Raw genomic sequence first — 21,058 nt, forward strand, 5'->3', positions numbered from 1 at the left:
GCCTTGATGTGGGATCTGAAAGCCATCACGCTGTTGGTTTGCACCGCTCAGACTGCACTTTCCATTGGGTTAGTCTGTTTGTAGAGGCACCTGTGCTGAGCTGCTGCTCTCGGTAAATCTGCCCAACTGAAACTTTCTGTTGTGGGTTGTTGTGGTGTGGGATGAAGTCGAGACCAGGGCCCTCAAGCCTTGAATTCTGTCTGATTTGTCTTAGTTTTAGTTTTGCGAGTATAAGAAGTAGGTTGAAAAGCCCTGAAAATAATGTATCCTGCTTTATTTTTTAAGGATTTGTGTTTTGTGGTTGATTGCAATCTTAGATTTAGATATTTCCTGCTGCTGATAAAGTTATAAATCTGAGTAGTTAGCATCTGAGCTGTCAAGTGACTTAGTCCATCCTCTAACAGACAGCCTAACTAGGTACATGTGCAAGTAAACAAAGCTGAGCAGGAACATGGACGTGCCAATAACAATTCATTGGTCAGGAGTCTCAGGAACCTGAACTCAGAGGTCCATGGGGATTCAGCTTTACGTTCAAAGTGTACATAGGGTCCTTGTTCTGGTCCCCTTTCCTAATCTGTCCTGGTCTTTGTTTGAGGCTGATAATGCCTCTGCTTTCTTCAGTGGCTCTTTTTCCTCGCTCAGGAGTTACATGCCTTTCTGTATCCTTCCAAGGACTCTTTCCCTGGCTTTCCTCAGCCCTTGCTTGTCTGATGAGGGAGTCTAAAGTCACACATTACTAACTGTTTTTCTCATTATTTACTTGGGCAGAGGGTGAGTTCAATCATAATTTACTTATGCTAACTGTTGATGACAGTTGTGAGCTGTTGTAAGCTGCCAACTGCAGGCTGCTTGTATTGTCCTACAGTGTAACTGGGGAGGTTTTCAAGCGCTCTCTCCTATATATACTCTTTGTTGTGAGAATGACATGGGGAAAACTGCAGCTTGTCTCCCATGTAAGACAAATAATGACTTTCTCTTCTCTCAGGACACCTAGTTTAGCAAACTAGGCATTGTAAGATCTCTTTGACATTTCTGCCACTCTATCAAATAGGGCTGTACAAATATGGCCAGTGTATTTCACAATTATTAGTAGGGAGCCCTTGCTCCATATGGTCACGTACACCTCCTTTCCTCAGGAAGTCAGTCTAAGAAAACAATTGGACCTCCAGTGCATGGAAAGACCACAATGTAGTGCTCTGCTTGTACACAAGGAACAGACTCATTGAAGGGAAATAAGTGCCAATTTACTTGCTTTTGAAATAAGAGTTGCACTTTTGGAAGTCAGGAGAAGGAGATTAACAGCTCTGAAAATATGGTAAAAGCATGAGTTGGCAGAACAAGGAGATGTGTTTGGTTTTTTCAGTGATCATTCCCAAATCTGTACTTGAACTCCATACCCTCCTCGCCCACCCACTGGAAAGTAGTTGCACAAACAACGTAGAATAGCTCTAAACAAAGTTTCTTGGTATCAAACATGAAAAATAAGATCTGAAAAGAAGTGTTCTTGCCACATTTTGATTAAAAAATGATTAATCTATGATGTAAATGCTACGAATGAGACATAGCAGATTCTCTTCTAGCAGAAGTGACATATAGCTCTAATTTAGATAAGTGATATCCAGTTTTCTAAAGTCATAAATAATGATTATTGTTCATGTGTTTCCTGATTGCCTTGTTCCTAGCCTTTCACATTTGTGCCAATAGTTATCTACATGCTAGACATTTTAAAATACTAGACACAGAGATTGATTACTTTATTTACCCTTTACTGTAAATACATCTCTCTTCCCTATTTAGTAGGAAAGGAACCCACACAGTCTGTAATGAAAGCTAATTCGGCTCATCTGTTCCTCCCATTAAAACTACCAAAGCATTACAGTGCTGATTTGAGAAACAAATGAAGTCACAGATCTTTCTGTCACATCTGAGCAGAAAGACTTGCAGATCTGCCTGGAGACCATTTGGAGTCAATGGTGTTTTATGCAGGTACGAGGGTTCGTCTGTGAAGGCCCAACAGCACTAAACCTGATCTGTCTCCTCTTTCAGTAAACTTGTGTGCTGCTTGGCTTCGTGAAAGAACTTCTGTATATCAAAAAGGCGAGTTAAAACTGTGTACATGTAGCAGAGCACAAAAACAAGGTTAAAACTGAGCTTAGATGAAGACTCCTGCATTTCAATTTTGGCTCTGTCCCTGGTTCACGAGGTCACCTGGATCAAGTACTTAATTCTTCCAAAGCCTCTTTTTTCACCTACAAATGGTGCAGAAGGGGAATCCGGTAGATTTATTCTGCCTGTGCTGTGCCCCTGAAGCAGACTGCTGCTGCCAGTTTTCCCTCCTTTCTCCTGAGGGTTACCATCCCTGGGACACGCTTGTGTCCCTGCATCCGCTATTCTCGTTCACAGGCAAACAGATCAGCTTAAACTCTCCATAAGGGCAGCTGACATTAGAGGGAGACAAGGCCACCCTTCTGCTGGAGTAGGAATAACAAGAAATGCCTGAAAGCATTGGAGTTGCTTGTTCGATGAACATGTAATAGAGCCTAGATGCTCACTCTCTGAAAGCAGCTGTCACGTTCAGTGTCCTATGAAGAGTGGCATGAATGTGCTGTTCTGCAAAATACTGTCACTTTTTTATAGTTTGTTTTCCTTTTTATGACTTTTTATACTTTGGTTTCATGACTGGCTGCAGTGTGTGAAAAATTTGTAGTGAGATCCTAGTGCAAGGTCTGTCTGAAAAAGGCCAAGCTGAAGCAGGACATCTCTTTCTGCGTCCCGTGAAGTGAGCCAAAAGTTGTTTTCACAGTGGAAGGTTCTCATTTGAAATCTTGTGATAAGAGAGAACCACTGAAGTCTCCGTGCATGCCCCGAACTCAGGCTGTGGTTTCAGCGAGGCACACTGGGAACGCTAACACCTGGCAAGTTAACCCTACCGTTGGCCTATGAGACACATCCTTGTCATATCTAACCTGCTAACTTGTCCAAGCATATTTCTATAAAGATTGAGAGGCATTCAACTGAAATCAGTGTAAATCACCTGAATGCAACGCCTTGAGCTGCATCTCAAATTTACAATGTATCTGTGGAATCAGATTACAGCGTAAAACAGTTTGAGCTAGTTAGAGGACTATGACAGTTTAGTTAAATTAAGGTATTTTTTTCAGCGTAGAGCTCTTGGCCAGCCCTGCCATCCAACAACGTGGAAGCTGACAGTGTGCTTAATGGCTGTATTTATCAGCCAGAACACCAAGATGAAAGCACCAGGGTGAGGACTGGGAGATGTGGATTCTCTTTCCAGCCTTTCCACAAGCTTCTCCTGTGATTTACAACTTGCCAGGAATGTGGTGCCAGATGAGCTCTTCCAGCTGCAGCTTTTTTAACCTTAACATGCTATAGCTGGCGGTTCTTCTTCACATCCACTGGTGGAGATGACCTGAGGGAGGAGGTTACAGCCCTGTCAGATCTGCTGGTGTCTTTCCAGCTGTACCTGTTTCCTATCCTGCTTATATTTTCAGAGTGAGGTGGTGAGCAGCTAGGCACAGTATCTTTTTAACCCTGACCAGCTGTAGCAGTTCTTGACTGTACCCTTAAACTGGTGATTGAATGCAGGTATCACAAAAATGGGTCGCAAAAAATGAATAAATAGGAAACCATAAATAAGTACAGTGCCATAAAGCTTTCTGTGGGAAAGCTTTGGAAAAAGAGCAAGTGTTCCTCATCTCCAAATAAGCCACTGTCCTTTAAATCAAAAAGCTCGATTTACAGTTGAAAGCAATAAAGTGCTACTTCAACCAGTTATTTCTGGCAGAGCAAAGGTTTAGGCATTGATTCCTATTGAACTTTTAAGAAAATTCTGTTTCCTTTTCAGAGAGCTACAGCGAACTACCTGCGCAGCTTTGCTCCTCACTGTGCGCTGGCAATCACTCCTGCTCCAGGGTGGAAGGCTGGGTGCAGGCATAAATCTCAATTTCCACAAGCGACTGACATTTCCACAAGTCTTGAACACCTGCAGGAGCCCACCTTGCACAATGTACTGAGTACCACTTGTCTCACGTTTGGGGGAATGTGAAAGAAGTGGTACAGTGTATTTTTTTTTTTTCTTCTCCGAGAGCTGTGGGGAAAACTGAAAATGTCTGTGTGTGGGAAGGTGGGGAGATTTAAAAGAAACCTTTAAAATGAAGTAGGATTTCTTAGAATTAACAATGAAACTGTTCACAGCAATGTTCTGAGCACTAACCTAACAAACAGTTGAAATGAAGTTGTTTTCCCCAAAGCTAAGTGCTAGGTGTTTCTATACCATCTGCATTATAAATTCAAGCTCCACAAGCTGAACCATAGTTATTGATAATATTGTGCTGTATGAGAAATACATTGACTGTGATACCTCTTGCTCATAGCTAAGCTTTTTCCCTCAAAATGTTTTTGGAACTGCGTTGTATCAGTCTCTATTGATGCTATTTCTGAGCCCCAGTGGCAAAACCTTCCCTTTTGTAGTCAGCAGAAATTATGATTTCTATTTCTCTTCACTCTTCCATGTCAGTGACATGTCAATGGTAAATAACACATTGAAGTACCATGGTATATATACAGGTTCTCCTCGGAGTGTTAATCAAAACTCTGAAGTCTGTATCCTTACATTCATTTGACTTCATGTGCAAATGAAGTCTGTGCCCTAAGAGCACGATGGGAGAAGCTGTGGGGGCTTTCTGCATCAGCTCAGTTCTTTCCTACCCTGCCTTCAGCCTTTCTCAAATCCATCTCTTGTGCTTAAAAAAAAAAAAAAAATCACTCTGCCTTGCTTAGCTTCACCCCAGTAATGCTCCCTCTCTTGCTTTGCACTCCCCATGTTGCTGCAACACCAGGAGACCAGTTGCATCGCTGTCTGATCAAATGAGTCACCCGGGCAAGGTAGTGCGTGACCACTGAAACGTGAGACTTCTCAGCAGCTTGCAAGATTTGGCTCTTTTGCTCGCTTCTTAGAGGTCAATAGAAATTTTGGTGCTATAGCTTCATGCAAGTCCGGATTAAGGGACCGTGCAGGATGCACTCAGCTCACATCAGTTTCTCTCAGACAGCACCTAAGCTTGCCTTCAGCAGCAACATCTGTGCATGCACCGAGGTTCCTGGGCAAAATAGCTCATGTCAGTGGTACCCATGATGCAGAAGCTTCAGGGCCCCTCGCGAAGGCACCTTTTGCACCTGTATTGCATGTAGCAGTCAAATTTGAATGTGCATCAGCAGTTCATTCACACGTGAGCTCCTTCCCTGCTCCACGCTGTCATGCTCAGGGCAGAAGAGGATGCCTGGGAAGCCGATGTGAAATCAAGACCATGATAGTGGAGTTGCATCCTACAAAGCAACATCAGACATAAAGCCTACCCCTTCAGGTTTATATAAAGTCTGGGGTTTGGGACCCTCTGTCAGTGGTCAGCAGTAAGCGTTGTCGGCATTTGTGTCTGTTTAAGCGCTCACAGATCTGTGATGTTTTTTGAAAACTCTCAGGATGAGTGTCTCTTCCCTGCTAAGTTACTTCACATCACTGTGTGGAGGCATCATCTGCACTCACAGCCTAAAGCAAGCAGGTGCTACATACTTGTTTCCTTAGAACTGCCCTCAAAATGATTGTATGGAAGGGGCTTTGTTTTAAGAAAAACCCCTCTGAAACCTGAGGGAGAAGGTGATGCCAGCTGCTTCGCTGGCTGCCTTCTGGTTTGTTTACATCTCATTTTATTCTTCTTTTTTCTAGCTCAGCAAATGAAGAAATCAGACCGCACGCACCAGCCGTGTTCGTTCAGGAGTGCTGGTGTGCCGACCCCAGCACCGTGCCTGTGGTGAAGGTGTTGTGTCGCCCAGCCTGAGCAGAGCCTGCACGCTGCCTGCTGCGCAGCTGCAAACAGGGGGGCTCACCAGGCACGGGGTACGTGCACTGGTGCACAGCTTGCATTTCATCTTTCAGCTCTGTGTCTGAAACAGCAAGAAACACCAGTTGGTGAAGAAAAGGAGGTTGAGGCAACACCCGCAAGCTGGTGTCCATCTCGGCCTCCACTGTGTAGCCTTATCCGTTCTCCAACGCTCATCTCATAGCTACGTCATCTTTCGTTATGATTTTACTGCTCCGCGTTAGCCCTGGCAACTAACTGGGTTGAGATTATTGGTCAGGTTTATGAACAAGCATGAAGGAAGTGAGGACAGACATACCACCACTGTTGTGGCAGTACTTTCTTGTTCGTTGGTGGATGTGCTGTTGAGGCAGATAAGTCTTCGGTTTTTTTTCTTTTTTTAGCAATGTTTTATAGAGTATTCTGATGCTGTTCGCTTAGGCAAACATAGGCAAGCAGGCATCTTTGTAGCATTACTGCAACATTTGCTAATGGAGAGCAAGGATAATGCAATGGGACCCCCCAGTGAGAGAGATTTGTAGTGTTTATGCTTCAGAATGTGCTCATGTGGCATTTGACAAATACAAGAGACTTCAGAGGAGATCAGCAAATGGAAGCGTAGGCTGGTGTTGTCTAAGCAGTATTGAAACTGTTAATAAATAAGCATCTATATCCCCTTGTAGGCACCTCAAAAAGGGGTTTAGTTTTGAGAACAGCTGACTACCTGCTGCTCAGTAGCACTAAAAATCAAAGACGGTCCAATGAACTGTATAAAAAGAGATTTGAGTGCCTTGTGTTAGGCCTCCAGGTTTGAAACTTCAGATCTTTAGTCAATTTAAGGGTGGCTGTGGAAATGCTGCAGTCGTTAAACTATCTAATGGCACTTACTGCTTGTTTACTTCCTCAGGGAATCTGTAAAGGTCGTTGTCTATCCTCTCTCCCTTGGGAGCGCTTGCTGCATAAGCCACAGGAGCTTGTCTCTCTCCCCACTGAATGACGCTTGGCTCTGACAGTGAGGTGAGTCTGTCTGCTGCTTTCCTCTGTCCCCAGTAATGCCTGATCATATATGGGTTTCTGGATATATTTGTATCAGTCCTGTATACACAGCCAAAATACATTTGTCTTACAGAAAATACACTAAGTGCAGAGAATATTGCCATGCAAACCTGTCTGTGTCCTTTGAATGCATTTGGAAGGATGATACTAGAATAAGTTGCTGGAATTGCATGAAAAAGCTAAACAAAGGGTTATATTAAAGTACTGACTGCATATTGCCAATGATAGGGAATTTTTACTCCCATTTTCCTTTCTTACTGTGCTGATATCAGCCAGGAGCTTCATTATCATACTGGAAAAGCCTTCATCTGTTTGAGGGGTGGAAAGGGGGATATAGGTACGATGCAGGTGGCTCCAGCCATGACTTTTGTCCCTGCACTGTTGGTGACCATGCATGGACCAGCACAGCATCCATGGGCGTAGAGGGGACAGAGCCCATCTGGGCAGATGAGGTGGGAAGGCCAGGCCTGTAAATCTGTGTCCAGCTGCACAGACAAGTTATCGGGAGACAAAATAGGGCATGGGTTTGCTCGCCAAATGTGTACTCTTGTCCCAGGACCAGTATGAGTAACGTACCTCGGTTTGATTAAGGGAGAAGTCACTCTGTGCACCCCCTGCGGTACACGCCTGGAGAGAGCAGTTTCCATAGAGCAGCCTCTGTGCTGTAAATTCACACCGTCACTCACCTCGGAGAGCCGTGCCCTACAGCTGCTTCCTGCTCTCAGATCAGCTCAAATGGCATATCCACCATCACTTGGGCAGGTAGCGCCAAATTCCCGTGCCTCTCGATGGAATAAAGCCTTGCGTTGCTTCTAGAGATGCTGGGAAGAAAGGGAAATGTAGTTGAAAGTTTAAGGGGGATGTTTTTTTCCCCATATCTTCTAGCCTGCACTATTCCAAGTAACCTCGTGTCTTTCTGTCCTCTTTCCAGGTACCTGTGACTCATCCACTGGTGAAACTGCTGAGAGCAGCGGGAGGAACAAAGGCATTTTGATTGCCCCATGCCGTAGAAGGCCTAGTTCCTAATTACACTGTCTTGTGTTAGCTTTGCCAAACTCAACAGTTGTGCCAATGATAGAACTCTCTCAAAACTGGAAACTGTTTCTATTGTGTTTTATTTTTCAAGAAAATGAGTGAACCCGTAGGAATTCCCTGCATTTCCCTCTGTGGGATACAACTTCAGTCATTTCACCACTCCTAAGAGTAAACTAACTCCCTACTGAGTTATTCATGACCCCTTCTCAGCCAGGCTAATGTATATCTGATCACTTCCTGAGACTGCTGTGAGGAATAAATCAAGCGTCTCCCTTCATGCTGAGTGCTGGCACATCACAGAATTTCTCTGGGACTCTGCAAAGCAGAAAAAAATCAACACAAGCCAGAATCTGTCCCACATCCCACATGAGCTACCCAGCTTTTTAGCTGTCAAACCAACTCTCCTCATTGTGCCTCTGAGCCCTGATGCTCTTCTTTATTCCGCCTCCTAAAACTCGTTTCTTCCATCCTGCCCATACGTAATAAATTGTGATCGGCCGGGATATAGCACGCTGTGCTACATCGCCGTCTGATTGTATCACTCTGTCCCTGGGGCTTTCTCGCTCTTGCCTCCTTACTGCTCTGCTATACGGTCGTGTCTACAGTAAATTTACAGATTGTAAATAGTTGGGGCTGGTATCCAGCTTCTCTGTGAATCACCTGGAGTGCTCTGGGGTGGAGTAAAACGCTTGGGAGCAAAAGGAACTGGGGGGACAGCTTGCCTAGCCACTAAGCAGGGCTGATGATAGGCGTAAAAAGTTTGTTCTCAACCGTAAAGGTATGTTATGGAGGGGTCACAACTGGAGCACTGCAGCAGACAGTCCAGTGCTGCATCGAGATTGAACCCTCCGGAGTATCAATCCGCCTGCTGCTACTTTTGCTTTTATAGGATTCCTTTGATGTGCAGTGGCTTATAACCTGCATAAGCTTTGAAGGACATCAGCACCAAGAGGTTCTAAGCCAGATGAATCCCCTCTCTGTGAACGTGCAGGCACCTTGTAGGTGCTGGGTGAGGGAAGAGAGCTTTGCAATGTCCTGCTCAAAGCAAGGAGTCCTGAAGGACGATCTTGAGTGACAGTCACGCTCAAGAAGCAAGAAAACTGGTGTTAAGGAAGGTGGAAAGCACCTGGTGGAGGAAGGGGATAAAAGGTAGAGGTGGGAAAGAGGGAAGAGGGAGAGGGAAGGAGTAGAAAAAGGAGAGCCATGGCCAAGCCTTTGGCCTGAAAGGCAAAGTTCACGCTGGAGAGTGACATATTGGTCAAAATGCTGATGCTGGCTTTGGGGAGGCAGCTCCGACAGAGAGCTCAGACAGGCACACAGGAATCTGCCAGCCTGGCCCTGCCCGAGGAGGTACGAAATGAACCTTGACAGCCTTTGGGGCTTCAGAGGCAGAACCCCCCCAAAAATTCCAAGCTCTTTTGAATGTTTTAATGAAAATACAATGATGTTAACCTGTTTGGGGCTAGGAAATCAAAGTCTGAGATTTTTCCAAGCAACATGCTCAAGTAGACGCCTAGCCAGGGGAAAACCCAGGCTCAAATTCCTTCTGCCTTTGATTTGAGCCAATGTGGGATATATAGGTTCAGGGCAGCCGTTGGGTCTTTACCCCAGGACTGGCTCTGGAGTTGGCCCCATGCAGCCATGATCCAGCTATCTCCACATAGCCCCTCACCTTTGCTTCGGAGGAGATGGAGACTCTCCGTGTCTGCTCACATGGAGTGAGGACCTGCTGTGGCACCTTCACGTGGCTGCAGGGCACGTCCCAAAACTGCATGGAGAACAGGCTCCTTGGGTTAAATTATGTGTTTGGTACCTGCCTGTCCCTTGTGGGCTCTTTTTAGACTCTCCAGAGGACTCCAGCATTTCTGCTGTCACCACCAAGGCTTATTTTTACATCACTTGTTCCACTTGAGTCAAAATTCCACATTAGCCCCTAGTTTTTCAAAAGTTAATATCTGAATTATTACCACCAGGACTAGACCAGCGGGACTAGTGACGTGCCTGCATCGATCTTCGCAGCCTAAAGCGGAGGCAGCCAGGCTGGGCTAGCTCTGAAAACTGCCTCTTCGATCTACCTAGTCGGAACCGAGGAAAGCTGGTGCGTTGCAGATGGGTTGGGGGTTTCCACGGGCCACAGCTTGCATGCTCTGCACAGGCAGGCTCCCCTCCGCTCCAGAGCACAGAGGACAGGGACAAAAACACCAGGGAATAAATCCAATTGTGTTACCCATTTGGCTCGGAAAAGCAGGCAAGTTTGGGTAAAATCTTTTACGGGATCTACTGAAACAACTGGAAAAGCAGACAAAACCTCTGGCTCAAGGTCCTGCCCCCAGGCTGTGCCCTAAGTCTATCGCAGCGATACTGCTGCTACTGTGAGAACAGCCCTCCTCAGTTTGTGGTAATAAACAAGTGACCCTAAAAGGCCGGGGAACTTCATAGTTTTGCAAACCTTCCAAACCTACGTGCACGCGTGTGCCGGCTCTGCAGAGGGCAGCAGCTCGTTGCAGCTGCAGAGGATGCTGCTGCTGCATCCAGCAGCCGTGCAGGCGTTTGCATTCAGCTAAAACCTGTGTGTAGATGTAGGAACCCCTTTCCCTATGGCTATACCATCATCCCGGGGGCTAACCCCTGCTGTGGCATGCGGTCCCAGTGCAAGTTTGGGACTGAAGAGCAGATAATGTGAATTTTCTGTGGTTCCTTCTTCCCCTACAGGCTCCCAAAACAGGTTGGAGGGGTAAAGGCTTTGTATAAAAGGGTAATTATTCCCAGGGAAATTAATTTTCATGAAACATGTAAGGTGTTAGCAAGTAAGAAAGGGGCTTTAACCAAAATAACCATGTGTTTTCTGTGAGGCTTTGTTATGGGTAAAATGAAGGGAGCAGCAGAGCGTAGAGGGCACCAGGCACCAGCCCTTTCCCAGGCGGGTGGGAGGGCTGGGGGGAGAGTTCAACCTTCCATCCCAAGGATGAAGGGGGTGTTTTCCTGGTGCTTGGAGGGGGAAAAAAGGGTTTCTGTGTTTTTAGACAGTGATTTATTTATTCACATTTTCATGAGCTCAGTTATAATGTGTGCTTCTTAAGGAGAAGTGTCTTTATCAAACCCATATATTGAAGTTTCACTTTTCTTCAAAAAAAGTATGCTGCGGCAATATGCCGTTTCTTTGCGCTTCCCAGCCCGGTGATTGTGAAAAGTGGGGGTTTTTTAACTCATTTCTCAAGCTAGCCCAGCAGTTCCTACTGGGTTAAAGGCCAGTTCTTTATTTCAGCCTGGATTGCAAAGGGCTTTTTGTCTGCGTAAACCCCCCCCCATTCTCAGAGAGAGCAGCGCCTCCGAGATGAGATCAGACACATGGGCTGCAAATGAGGTGGTTAATCTAGGTTTTGAAATTGCCAATGTTTTTAAATTGTTTGAGACCCCCTCTGTGTATTTTAAGGCTCCTTCTGGATTCAGAGGCGGGGGGGGTGATGCAGGCCAGGAGAGGCAGAGTGAAAGAGGGGAGCGGGTTTGTGCACCAGCTCAGAGCCCCACTCTTCAGCCCAAAGCAGAAATCTTTGTGTTTCAGTGAATATTTTGCAGACAAGAAGCAAGTGGGGGATTTTGGCCTATAAAAGGGAAAAAAACCCCACATCTTTTCTTTTTACCAGAATTTCTCCTTACCGGTGTAGCCAAAGTTACAAGCCTGGGTAGTAAGCAGCTGGGCAGGTGGCGACTGAATAGACAGTCCATCCTCTGACAGACACATTTTATTGAGTACATGCACAACTAGGCAAAGCAAAGCGGTGATGTCCAGGCTCCAAAAACAAGATCTCACCAGTCCGTTGGCCAGACGTCCTGGGAGTCTCGGGAACCTGGAGATAGTTGCTGCAAAGGTCCATGTGGATTCAGCTCCTTTAAGTCCAAGGTGATTACAGGGTCTTTCATTCTGCTCATCTTTTATCGTCTTTCCAAGTCTTTGAGGCTGATAACACCTCTGCCATCTTCAGTGGGTGCTTTTCCACGCTTAGGCATTACGTTCCCATCTCTTTCCTTCCAAAGACACTGTCCTTGGCTTTCCTTATCCCTTTCTCCTCTGCTTAAGGAGTCTTAAATCACACAAGAGCAGCTTCTTCCCATTAGCATTTGGGGATGAGAGGTTCAAAGACAAGTTACTTATGCTAACTCTTGCTTTTTTACTGTGAGGGTGATCAAACACTGGAACAGGTTTGCCCAGAGAGGTTGTGGAGTCTCCATCTGTGGAGATAGTCAAAACCCAACTGGACACAGTCCTGGGCAATCTGCTCTAGGTGACCCTGCTTAAGCAGGGGGGGTTGGACTAGATCATCTCAAGAGGTCCCTTCCAACCTCAACCATTCTATGATTCATGCCAACCACAGGCTGCTTGGCCTGCCCTCCCCTCCTGGATGGCCCTCTTATAACAGAGGAGGCCATCCCTCACATCAAGGTCTGGTATGGCGTGTGTCCCCACCGCTCAACGCCTACTGGGTTGCAGCCAACAGCGGAGCTTAAAGTTCTTCTTGGTGGCAAACACAGAGGCCAACCCAGTCTTGCCCTTGACTATGGTAGGAGGCGCTTGGCCAGCCCCAGTCCTTTCACCTGGTTGTCAATGCAGAGCTTCACCTGCCTCATCCAGTAACAAGTCGCTACCATGGCAAAGCACACGCAGATTTGCATTAGCAGAATAACTACAATGGGGTGCAGCAGAGTGTTGAAGATACCGGTGGCCGTGGGGGACCAGCCGAAGAAAATTTCCCACCAGTGGTGTTCTCCCACCCTCTTAATTCGTTCCATTACCTGTTTTATAACATTACCATCATGATGTACAGTTATCAGAATCTTTTTAGCTTCTGCCTTAGCATTTTCTAACAGCTGCTGTAAATTTGCATGCTCTAACATTTCTTTTACAAGTGACAAATCCATACCGATGGGGGTTGGGGTTATACTACGATACAAGGTATAGTTTCTGATTAGTAACTGGCTAGTAAACACGGGCGGTTTATACACAAAATCACAGCCTCTAATAATAGCTACATTGCAAGCACACATATTCGAGTCATTAAACACGGTCTGATTATAAATTTCATTAATTTGCACGTATTTACACATCGTTCTAAAACACACGCACCCTTTCCCCACATACGCTAACACGGTTTTATTACTGCTCTGGGGATTGATCTCAAAATGACACACCCCTTCTTTGGTGTCAAAGCAAACGTCACTCGCCTTAAGGGCATCATCTTCGCATATGAATCCCAGCCCCCTTTCCAAAATGCAGGCTTCCAAATCTACCGATTGCCACTTCCCATCAGACACCCTCGCCCACATGCGGTGGTCCAGGGGGTAGACCACGGACCCGTTTGTGTTAACCCCCAGGGCCACGATGGGGTAGACCTTTTCGATGCGAGCCTCTGCCACAGTCAGGACGTGGGCGATGACTGCGTTGAGGACCTGGTCATGGGTGAAGTTGACGAGCCTCCACCAGGCTTGGAGCTGCCGCTCCTTCTCTGTGGCCGCGTCCCACACAATCTTTCGGATCTCGGTGGGGAGGACGCCGTTGTCACCGTCTCTCAGGATACCTGCAACGACACTCTGCACCCACATCTGGGCCTGGATGCAACTAAGAGCAAGAGAGATGTTATTTTGTTCGATGCCCAGTGCTCGCAACAGCACCTGGTGGTCTTTCTCGCTTATTTGTTCCCAAGTGGGCAACACCTCTGACACGAGCCACTGCCCCATCCCAAGGCTGGCCAGGGATGAATTCAGGGGGTTGAGGAGGCCCTGCATGCCCGACGTGACAGCCTCCAACTTGTTGGCCAAGACCTCAACATTCATGCTGTTGAGGACTCCCAGCCCGGCGCCTCCTCCTCCCAGCGCTGTGGCCAGCAGGTCTCTTCTGGCCCGGGTCCCCTGGATGGAGCGGCTGTGGAGCCAAGCCAGCCAGCCAGTGTTGAGGGTGGATAGGAAGGGGGTACAATGCGGTCTGACGGACGAAATGTTAACGGTGGACAGGGACAACACCACCTTCTTCAGTGATCGGACAGGCCCGGTCAACAGCTCTTGGATGTGATTTTGCTTGACTACATAGGGGCCTATTTTGGAAACAAAAGGGCGCAAGACAGCAATGATGGTAAACTCCCTTTTAAATCCTTCAGGGCCCTCTATCCACCACTTTCCTCCAAGCTCAGGGGACATTTCTACCCTCAGGTTTCCTCGACACCATACGTGGAGGTTTATGACCAGGTGTGGGCAGCGTCCGTAATCCTGATTATACCATGAAGCCTCCGCACCTAATTCAGATCTATTAAGCGTTTTGCTCTCGCGGAGGCAGTTTACTGGCACGACCCACTTGTGGCCGTTAGGGGCAGCGATAGTCACGGTGGTGCCATCAGTTTGCATCGGATCAGTTATACTTTCTTGGGAGTATTTAATTTCCAGTTTTACCTGGTTGCCAACTTCAGCGTATTGGGCTGCATGCCAGGCCAAAAAATGGCACTTTGAGATCTTAACAGCAGCAAAGGAGCGTGTCGTGGTGCTAATCTTGAATTTAAAGGACAGCCCCACGCTGTTGTGGGCCCAGAGGCAGACCACAAAGACTGGCTGGACCAAAGTAAAATTGCACCAACAGTCCAATTTTTCCACAGCACAGTTTTTTTTCTGGTTTTTCTTAGTTTTTACTTCAGTTACAGAGATTTGAGTTACTCGTTGGTGAGTGGATCCATTAATTACCCTGCACCCTACCTTTATTTCTTGTCCCACCTTCCCCAGCAGCTGTGGAAGTCTGTTTGTGCTATCCCAGCTCCACTCGTTTTCCAAATACACCTCCGTCCCATGCATAACCACCGTTGACAAATTTAAGCCTTTGTTAGAATTTAATCCCATGCTTCCTGTATATTTTATGTGAGCTTGAGACCAGGGCCAATCGGTCCCAATTTTTGTGTACCTCCTAACCCTGTGCTGGGCTGCGGCCCATGTGTCAGGGTGCCTTTCTAAGTGGGAATGACTGACTTTTTGTCTGAGGTGCTGATGGGTTGGTTGGGCACGTTGGGTGCTCAGCACTATGCACATACCAGAAAGCAAAGCAAATCCTGCAACCACAAATTTGAAAGCATTTTCCCCGCAGCGCAAACAGGGCTGGTGATGCCACGAAGTTCGCCCTTCCCGCTGGTCACAATCGCCTTCCATTTTCCTTTATCTGCAAAACATAAGCAAGGCGGGCTCTCCAGCCCCGTTAATTTCCCTTCCATGCTTTTAATTGTGAAGAATGGAGCCATTTTTCCTGCCTTTTCGCCCCCTTTCTGATTTCTACCTGGTACATGGAGGGGCTGGCCTTGTTCACAACCCTAACAGGCCCCATCCATTGGGGTCCCAGCACCTGGTTCTTCTCTCTAATCCCCCGATACGTTACCAGGTCCCCCGTGTTCCACTCCACGGGGCGCAGCAGTGCTCCCAGCTGCTTATCCATCTTGGGGATGTTGGTCTCCTGCACCGAGGCGAGCTGGTGGTACGTAGCCGACACCGTCCTCAGCACGTCCTGGACCCACCTGTCCGTCAGCACGCGGGGCTGCAGTTCGTCCGGCGGCTCCCCTCTTTGCCACCAGTGTCCCAGCAGCTTCAGGTCTCTTGCAGGAGGCAGCTTTTGGGGAGAAGGGGCTTGAGATGCCACGGCCCCCCGTAATGCCAGCAGGACCAGTGGGAGCTTCTGATCCCAGTCTTTCCTTTGCTGGTTCACGAGCTTCCTCAGCGCCATCTTCAGCGGTTGGTTGGGCCCCTCCGCCGAGCCGGGCTTCTGGAAATGCCCCGTGATGTGAAGCTTTTGTTTGATACCCAGGGCTTGGCACACCCCTTTCGTGACTTCTCCAATGAAGCGTTGGCCGTGGTCCGAGTCGATCTCCTTTGGGACGCCCCACCGTGAGAAGACATGCTCTACCAGGATCTTCGCAGTTATGCTGGCCGTGTTGTTTCGAGCCGGAAACGCTTCCACCCACTTGGTGAAGTTATCGCTGATCACTAGGCAATACCTGTTCCCTTGGGCTGTCTGGGGCAAAGGGCCAATAAACTCCATCTGCAACTTGCTCCACGGCCCAGAAATCCTCTGGTGGCCCAGGAGGGCTTTTGCCGTTTTGGCGTCGGGATTGTTGGCTGCGCACGTCAGGCAGTTGCTGACGTACCTCTCCACGTCCTCTCTCATTTCAGGCCACCACCCAGCACCCTGCAGCCTCACCATGGTCTTGTCTGTCCCCAGATGCCCCTGCTCATGAGCCAGGGCCACCAGCTCCGTCCGGACGAGTTCAGGCACCACCCAGACCGGGAAGTCCACCCCCTCCCTCCGTGCCAGGACCAGCCCCGAGACATCCTTCCACACCTTGCACCCTTTATACTCCCTGCCCTGCGCTAACTCCCAGATGCTGGGGTCTTGCGCCTGCAAGCCCAACAGGTCCACGCTCTCCCAGGGTCTGCTGGGAGCCACCGACACGGGGCCGTTGTCCACGAGCTTGCTGGCCTTCCACATCAGCCCTTCCTTCGCACCTTGCTTGGCTTTGGCGTCCGCCTCCTTGTTCCACTTGGCTTCCTCCGTTCCCTTCTTGTGGGCCTTCACCTTAATGATCTGGGCTGGGTGCACTCTCTGCTCCGCCAGCCTCGCAAGGTACAGCAGCTTTTTGGCATAGGTGACGGGCTTGCCGTCAGCGGACTGCATGTCCCTCTCCCTCCAGAGCGGCAGCCACTCCAGCGCCGCTCGCACCACCCAACCCGAATCCGAAAATACGGCCAGCGGCTGGTCTGCTGGCGTGTTTTCCAGGGCGGCCGTCACGGCCACCAGCTCAGCAGCCTGGATGGAGTGCGGCAGGCACTTCCCCTTCACCACCTCCCCAGTGCCCCGGTTGACGGCAGCATAGCCCGTGTAGGGCACCCCTTCCTCGTGGTAGTTGGACCCATCTACAAACCACACGACATAGCCTCTCTCCTTGGCCTCCTCCAGGCTGAGGCTGCTCTCAAACAGGGGTGCCCGCCGCGGCTTGGGCTCGGCTGGGGGACCCCCTGGCTCCTTCCCCTCCCTCTCTCCACTGATTACCACCCCGTAGGTGCCAGACGAGGGCTTCCCCACCTTCCCAGGGACCTCCTTGTCGGTCAACGTCAACACCCAGTTGGCCATCCTGGGGCAGCACAGGGGACCTTCATCCCCCTTCCCTGACAAGAGGTACCTCACCGGCGCACGGGAGGTCCTCAGCAGCACGGGGCCGACCCCACCAGGTAATCCCAGTGCTGCAGGGCCCAGGTCAAGGCTAAAACCTCCCTCTCGTAGTCAGTGAACTGCTGCTCAGCCGGCGTCAGGAGGCGCGAGGCGTGGGCAACGGGGAGGAGGTGGGCACCGTGCTGCTGGCCCAGGGTGGCCCGCAGCCCTCTCCCCGTGCTGGCCAGCTGAAGGACGTAGGGTCTGTCCCCCCGGGGACGCACCAGCACGGGGGCTCGTGCCACACTCTCCTTTAAGGTCTTTACTGCCTCGTCCTGCTCCGGCCCCCATTCCCAGGGGGTGTCCTTCTTCAGGAGGTGGCAGAGGGGGGCAGCTTTCTCTGCGTAGCCCTCAACGAACTCCCGGGAGAACCTCAGGAGAGCCAGGAAGGACCTCAGGGTGATGGCATCGGCCGGTGCCGACACCTTCTGTATTAGCTCGACCCTCTGCTTCTCCAGCGAGCGCCCTTCCTCCCCCAGGGTCACCCCCAGGTAGGACACCTCCTTCCAGCACAGCTGGGCCTTCGTGGGGCTGATCCTGAAGCCCGTCTTCTGGACAGCCTCCAGCACCTCCGCCAGCACCTCCAGGTTCTCCTCCTTCGTCCGGGTGTGGATGAGGACCTCACCGGCGCAGGACAGCACGCTCTCCCGGTGGCCGAGCTTCTCCCACATCCTCACCACGTGTGCATGGCAAATGGCGGGGGCGTTGTGGAAGCCCGGGGGGACTCTGGCAAAGGCAAATTGCCGTCCTCGAAGGGTGAAGGCAAACTTGTGCCAGGACTCAGGGTGCAAGGGGATGGCGAAGGATGGGCTGGTCAGGCTGAGCACCGAAAACCACTCGGATCCCCGGGAGATGGCTGCCATGATGTCAGGGTACTTGGCCACCGCGGAGGTCCGCAGCGGGGTGACACGGTTCAGGGCGCTGAAGTCGACCGTCAGCCTCCATGTTTTCCCATCAGCTTTCCGCAGGGGCCACACCGGGGCGTTGCTGGTGCTCTGCTGCTCCACCAGCACCCCCTGCTCCAGCAAGGTTTTGGCTGTGTCCCACAAGCCGTCCTCAGCCTCAGCTGGGTACCGGGGCTGCGGCTGAGGAGGGGGATCCGGCCCTTTGACTGCCACGACAGCGTCAATCTGCCCGCAGTCCAGCTTGCTCCTTGCCCAGACCTGGGGGAACTGCTCCGTGACCCGTTTCACTCGGGGCTCCCACTCAGGGTGGACCAGAAGCTCAGGGGCTTTCACCGACATCACCCTGTGGCTCGCCGGGATGATGGGCGCATCACTTTGGGGGCAGTGTAACAGCGCTTGGTTTGCCAAGTCCACCACCACCCCCATTTTTGTCAGTGCAGAGATAGCTAAAATTCCCGGCTTTCCCTTCATTTCCATTTTCCCAAATTTTTCAGACCCCTTGGCAGTCCCAATTTCAAAGGGTACGGGCCCTGTGAACGGCACTGAGGATTTTTGGCCGTTCAGCCCTGTCAATTCAATAATTTCACAGGTTTGGAAGAGCCCGGCTTCGCCAGGGGCCACGTTCAGAATTGAATAAGAGGCACCAGTATCAATTAACATCACTTGTCCAAGCACCCCTCCTCCAATAGTTGTATCAACTATCAGGCGCCCCCACGAATCGGTCTTAATCGGTGCCACAAAAAGGGGCGATGCAGGTGCCTGGCAGCCCTATTGCTGAGCCTTAGACCCCGGGTCAATTGGGTTGGCGCTGCTGTGCTTTTTGGCCTCGTGCAGGGCCAGTTTTCGGAAGAGCTCCGCATCCGGCAAGCCGTCGATATCCTCCTGCTTCTCGTATTTTATCAAGCGCTTCCTCAACTCAGCCCGCCAAGGGTTGGACTTCTGAAACCTCAGCCCTTGCTGGTTCTCCTTCCCTGAACCACCCTTGCTGTCAGGATCTTTTCGGTTGTCTCCTTGCATTTTTCTCACTCCCGCATTTTGGAAGGACATGGCCGAGGTTTTCCCTTTCTTCCCCCCAGCATGTACCCCGGGAACGCTTGCTTTTGCAGCTCAAAATTCTGGGTCAGGATCTGCTCCAGCTCCGACAGCGGCTTTCTGGCCGCATCTCCGCCGGCGATCACCCGCAACGGGGGGGTCAGCCCCACCACCAGTGGCTCCTTGAATTCGGGCCTGTCAAAATCGAGGGGGGAGTCCTTTGAGCCGGGCAGCCCGGCCATCTGGTAGAGCATTTTCTTACGGTTAACATAGGCATCTGGCCGCTCCTCGGGATTTTGCTTCTCCTGGTGGAAGAGCACTAAGGGGTTAACCTCTGGGAAGAACACCTTCAGCACAGCCAACTGGACATCCCCAATGTCCTGGACGTTGCCCATCTGCACGTCCCCCGGCAGCGCCGCGAAATCGTCCGGTTTCATGCACTTTCTCACCACATCTATAAGGTCACTCACCGAGTTGCCGCTCTGGCACCTGGGCAGCCGCTGGGCCCTGGACAGCCAGTTGACCGCTGTCTCCTTTGTCAACGGCCCCAGCATCTTCCCCACTGTCTTGAGCTGCTCGGGGGTAAACCAGAGCACAGCCCTGTTGGTGTCTATGGCCTGGAGTGGGCCATGGCTGGCTGGCTCATCGGGGGGGCTCTTTTTAATTTTGGAAGCCTCCACCTCCCCTCCTTGCAGCTGGCACATCTCCTCCCGCAGAGGGGCATAGGGGGATGGCCTGGTGGGGCTGTTGGCACCCCACACATCATCCTCGTAGTCGTAGTGGGGTGGGTGCGGGTCCAGGGAGTCCTCCCCCTCGCCATTCCCGAACCGGCTCCTCTTGCCTTGGATGGCGGCCACGATGCCCCTCGACACCCCCAGCTCTGCCTGCAGCTCCTGGATCTTGGCATGGCATACCTTGTGATCGGGGCCGGTGCCCCGGTCCCGCTGGACGTCCTGCAGGACTGCCCGCACCGCACTCTGCGCATCATGGGTCTCCCCGATCCACTTGCCAACCTCCTTCTCCAGCTCCTCCGTTTTCAGCTTCTCATAGCCCAGCTTGCTCTCCAGCCGGGTAATCTCCACCGCGCTCCGCAGAGAGTCCCCGCACAAACCCTGCACCTCTGCCCGCAGGTTGTCCACCTGCATTTTGAGCTCGCCCTTGGCCTGCTCCAACTTCTGCACGCTCTCAAGAGCCTCCTTCAGCAATTTGGACAACTCCCTGCCCACCATCAACAAACCCTGCAAAGCTGCTCGCTTCTTGCACTTGTTTGTGGGTTTAGGCTTTTTGGTCTCCTCCGACCAGCTCTCCCACTGCTGGCATAGCTGCTGATATGCCTCCGGGCCCTGGAAGGCCCCCGGGGACCAAACTGGGGGGAGACACTTCTGGAGCACAAACTGCTCCAGCTTCCAGTTGCTAACGATGTCGGTCATCATAGTGAGGGGAATGAGATCCGAGACGGCTCCCTCTCAGGGCAAAGCTACCATAACACCAGCACCACTGACCCACCCGCAGAGGAAGGCTGCGACCCCACGACCCGGCCCTCCGAAAAGCCTCCCGGGGGAATGCCAAACCTGGTAGCAAGGGAAGGGGAAGATGGGGACGGGTGGCCGCAGCCGAGTGGGCAGCCGCCGCGACCCACCGTCTCCCGGGGAGGGGACAGGGAAGGGATGCGGGAACGGGCAAAGCGAAGCAGAGGTGTAGTAGGACCCCGATAATAAGATCTCACCAATCCTTGGCTGGATGTCCTGGCAGTCCCGGGGACCTGGAGACGGTCGCTGCAGAGCTCCGGTGAATTCGGCACCTTTAAGTTCAAGGTGTTCGCGAGGTCTCACGCTGGTGGCTTTTTATAGCCATGGTAGGTCATTGTTTGGGGCTGATAACGCCTCTGCTTACTTCCTCAGTGGCTTTTCCTTCTGCAGGTGCTGCAT

General features: G+C 50.6%; 1 protein-coding gene across 1 annotated transcript; it reads right to left on the reverse strand.

Annotated features, from left to right (window-relative positions):
- Positions 1-11,694: 11,694 nt before the first annotated feature.
- LOC127015640 (uncharacterized) lies at positions 11,695-20,926 on the reverse strand. The gene is made up of 2 exons (XM_050895702.1): positions 20,857-20,926; positions 11,695-15,156 (listed from the first exon to the last, which is right to left on the reverse strand). The coding sequence occupies exon 2, from the start codon at positions 15,144-15,146 to the stop codon at positions 12,522-12,524; it is 2,625 nt and encodes an 874-aa protein (XP_050751659.1). The 5' UTR covers positions 15,147-15,156; positions 20,857-20,926; the 3' UTR covers positions 11,695-12,521.
- Between the last annotated feature and the right edge of the window lie 132 nt (positions 20,927-21,058).

Source organism: Gymnogyps californianus, chromosome 4 (genome assembly GCF_018139145.2).
Source record: "Gymnogyps californianus isolate 813 chromosome 4, ASM1813914v2, whole genome shotgun sequence".
In the NCBI taxonomy this organism is placed as follows: domain Eukaryota; kingdom Metazoa; phylum Chordata; class Aves; order Accipitriformes; family Cathartidae; genus Gymnogyps; species Gymnogyps californianus.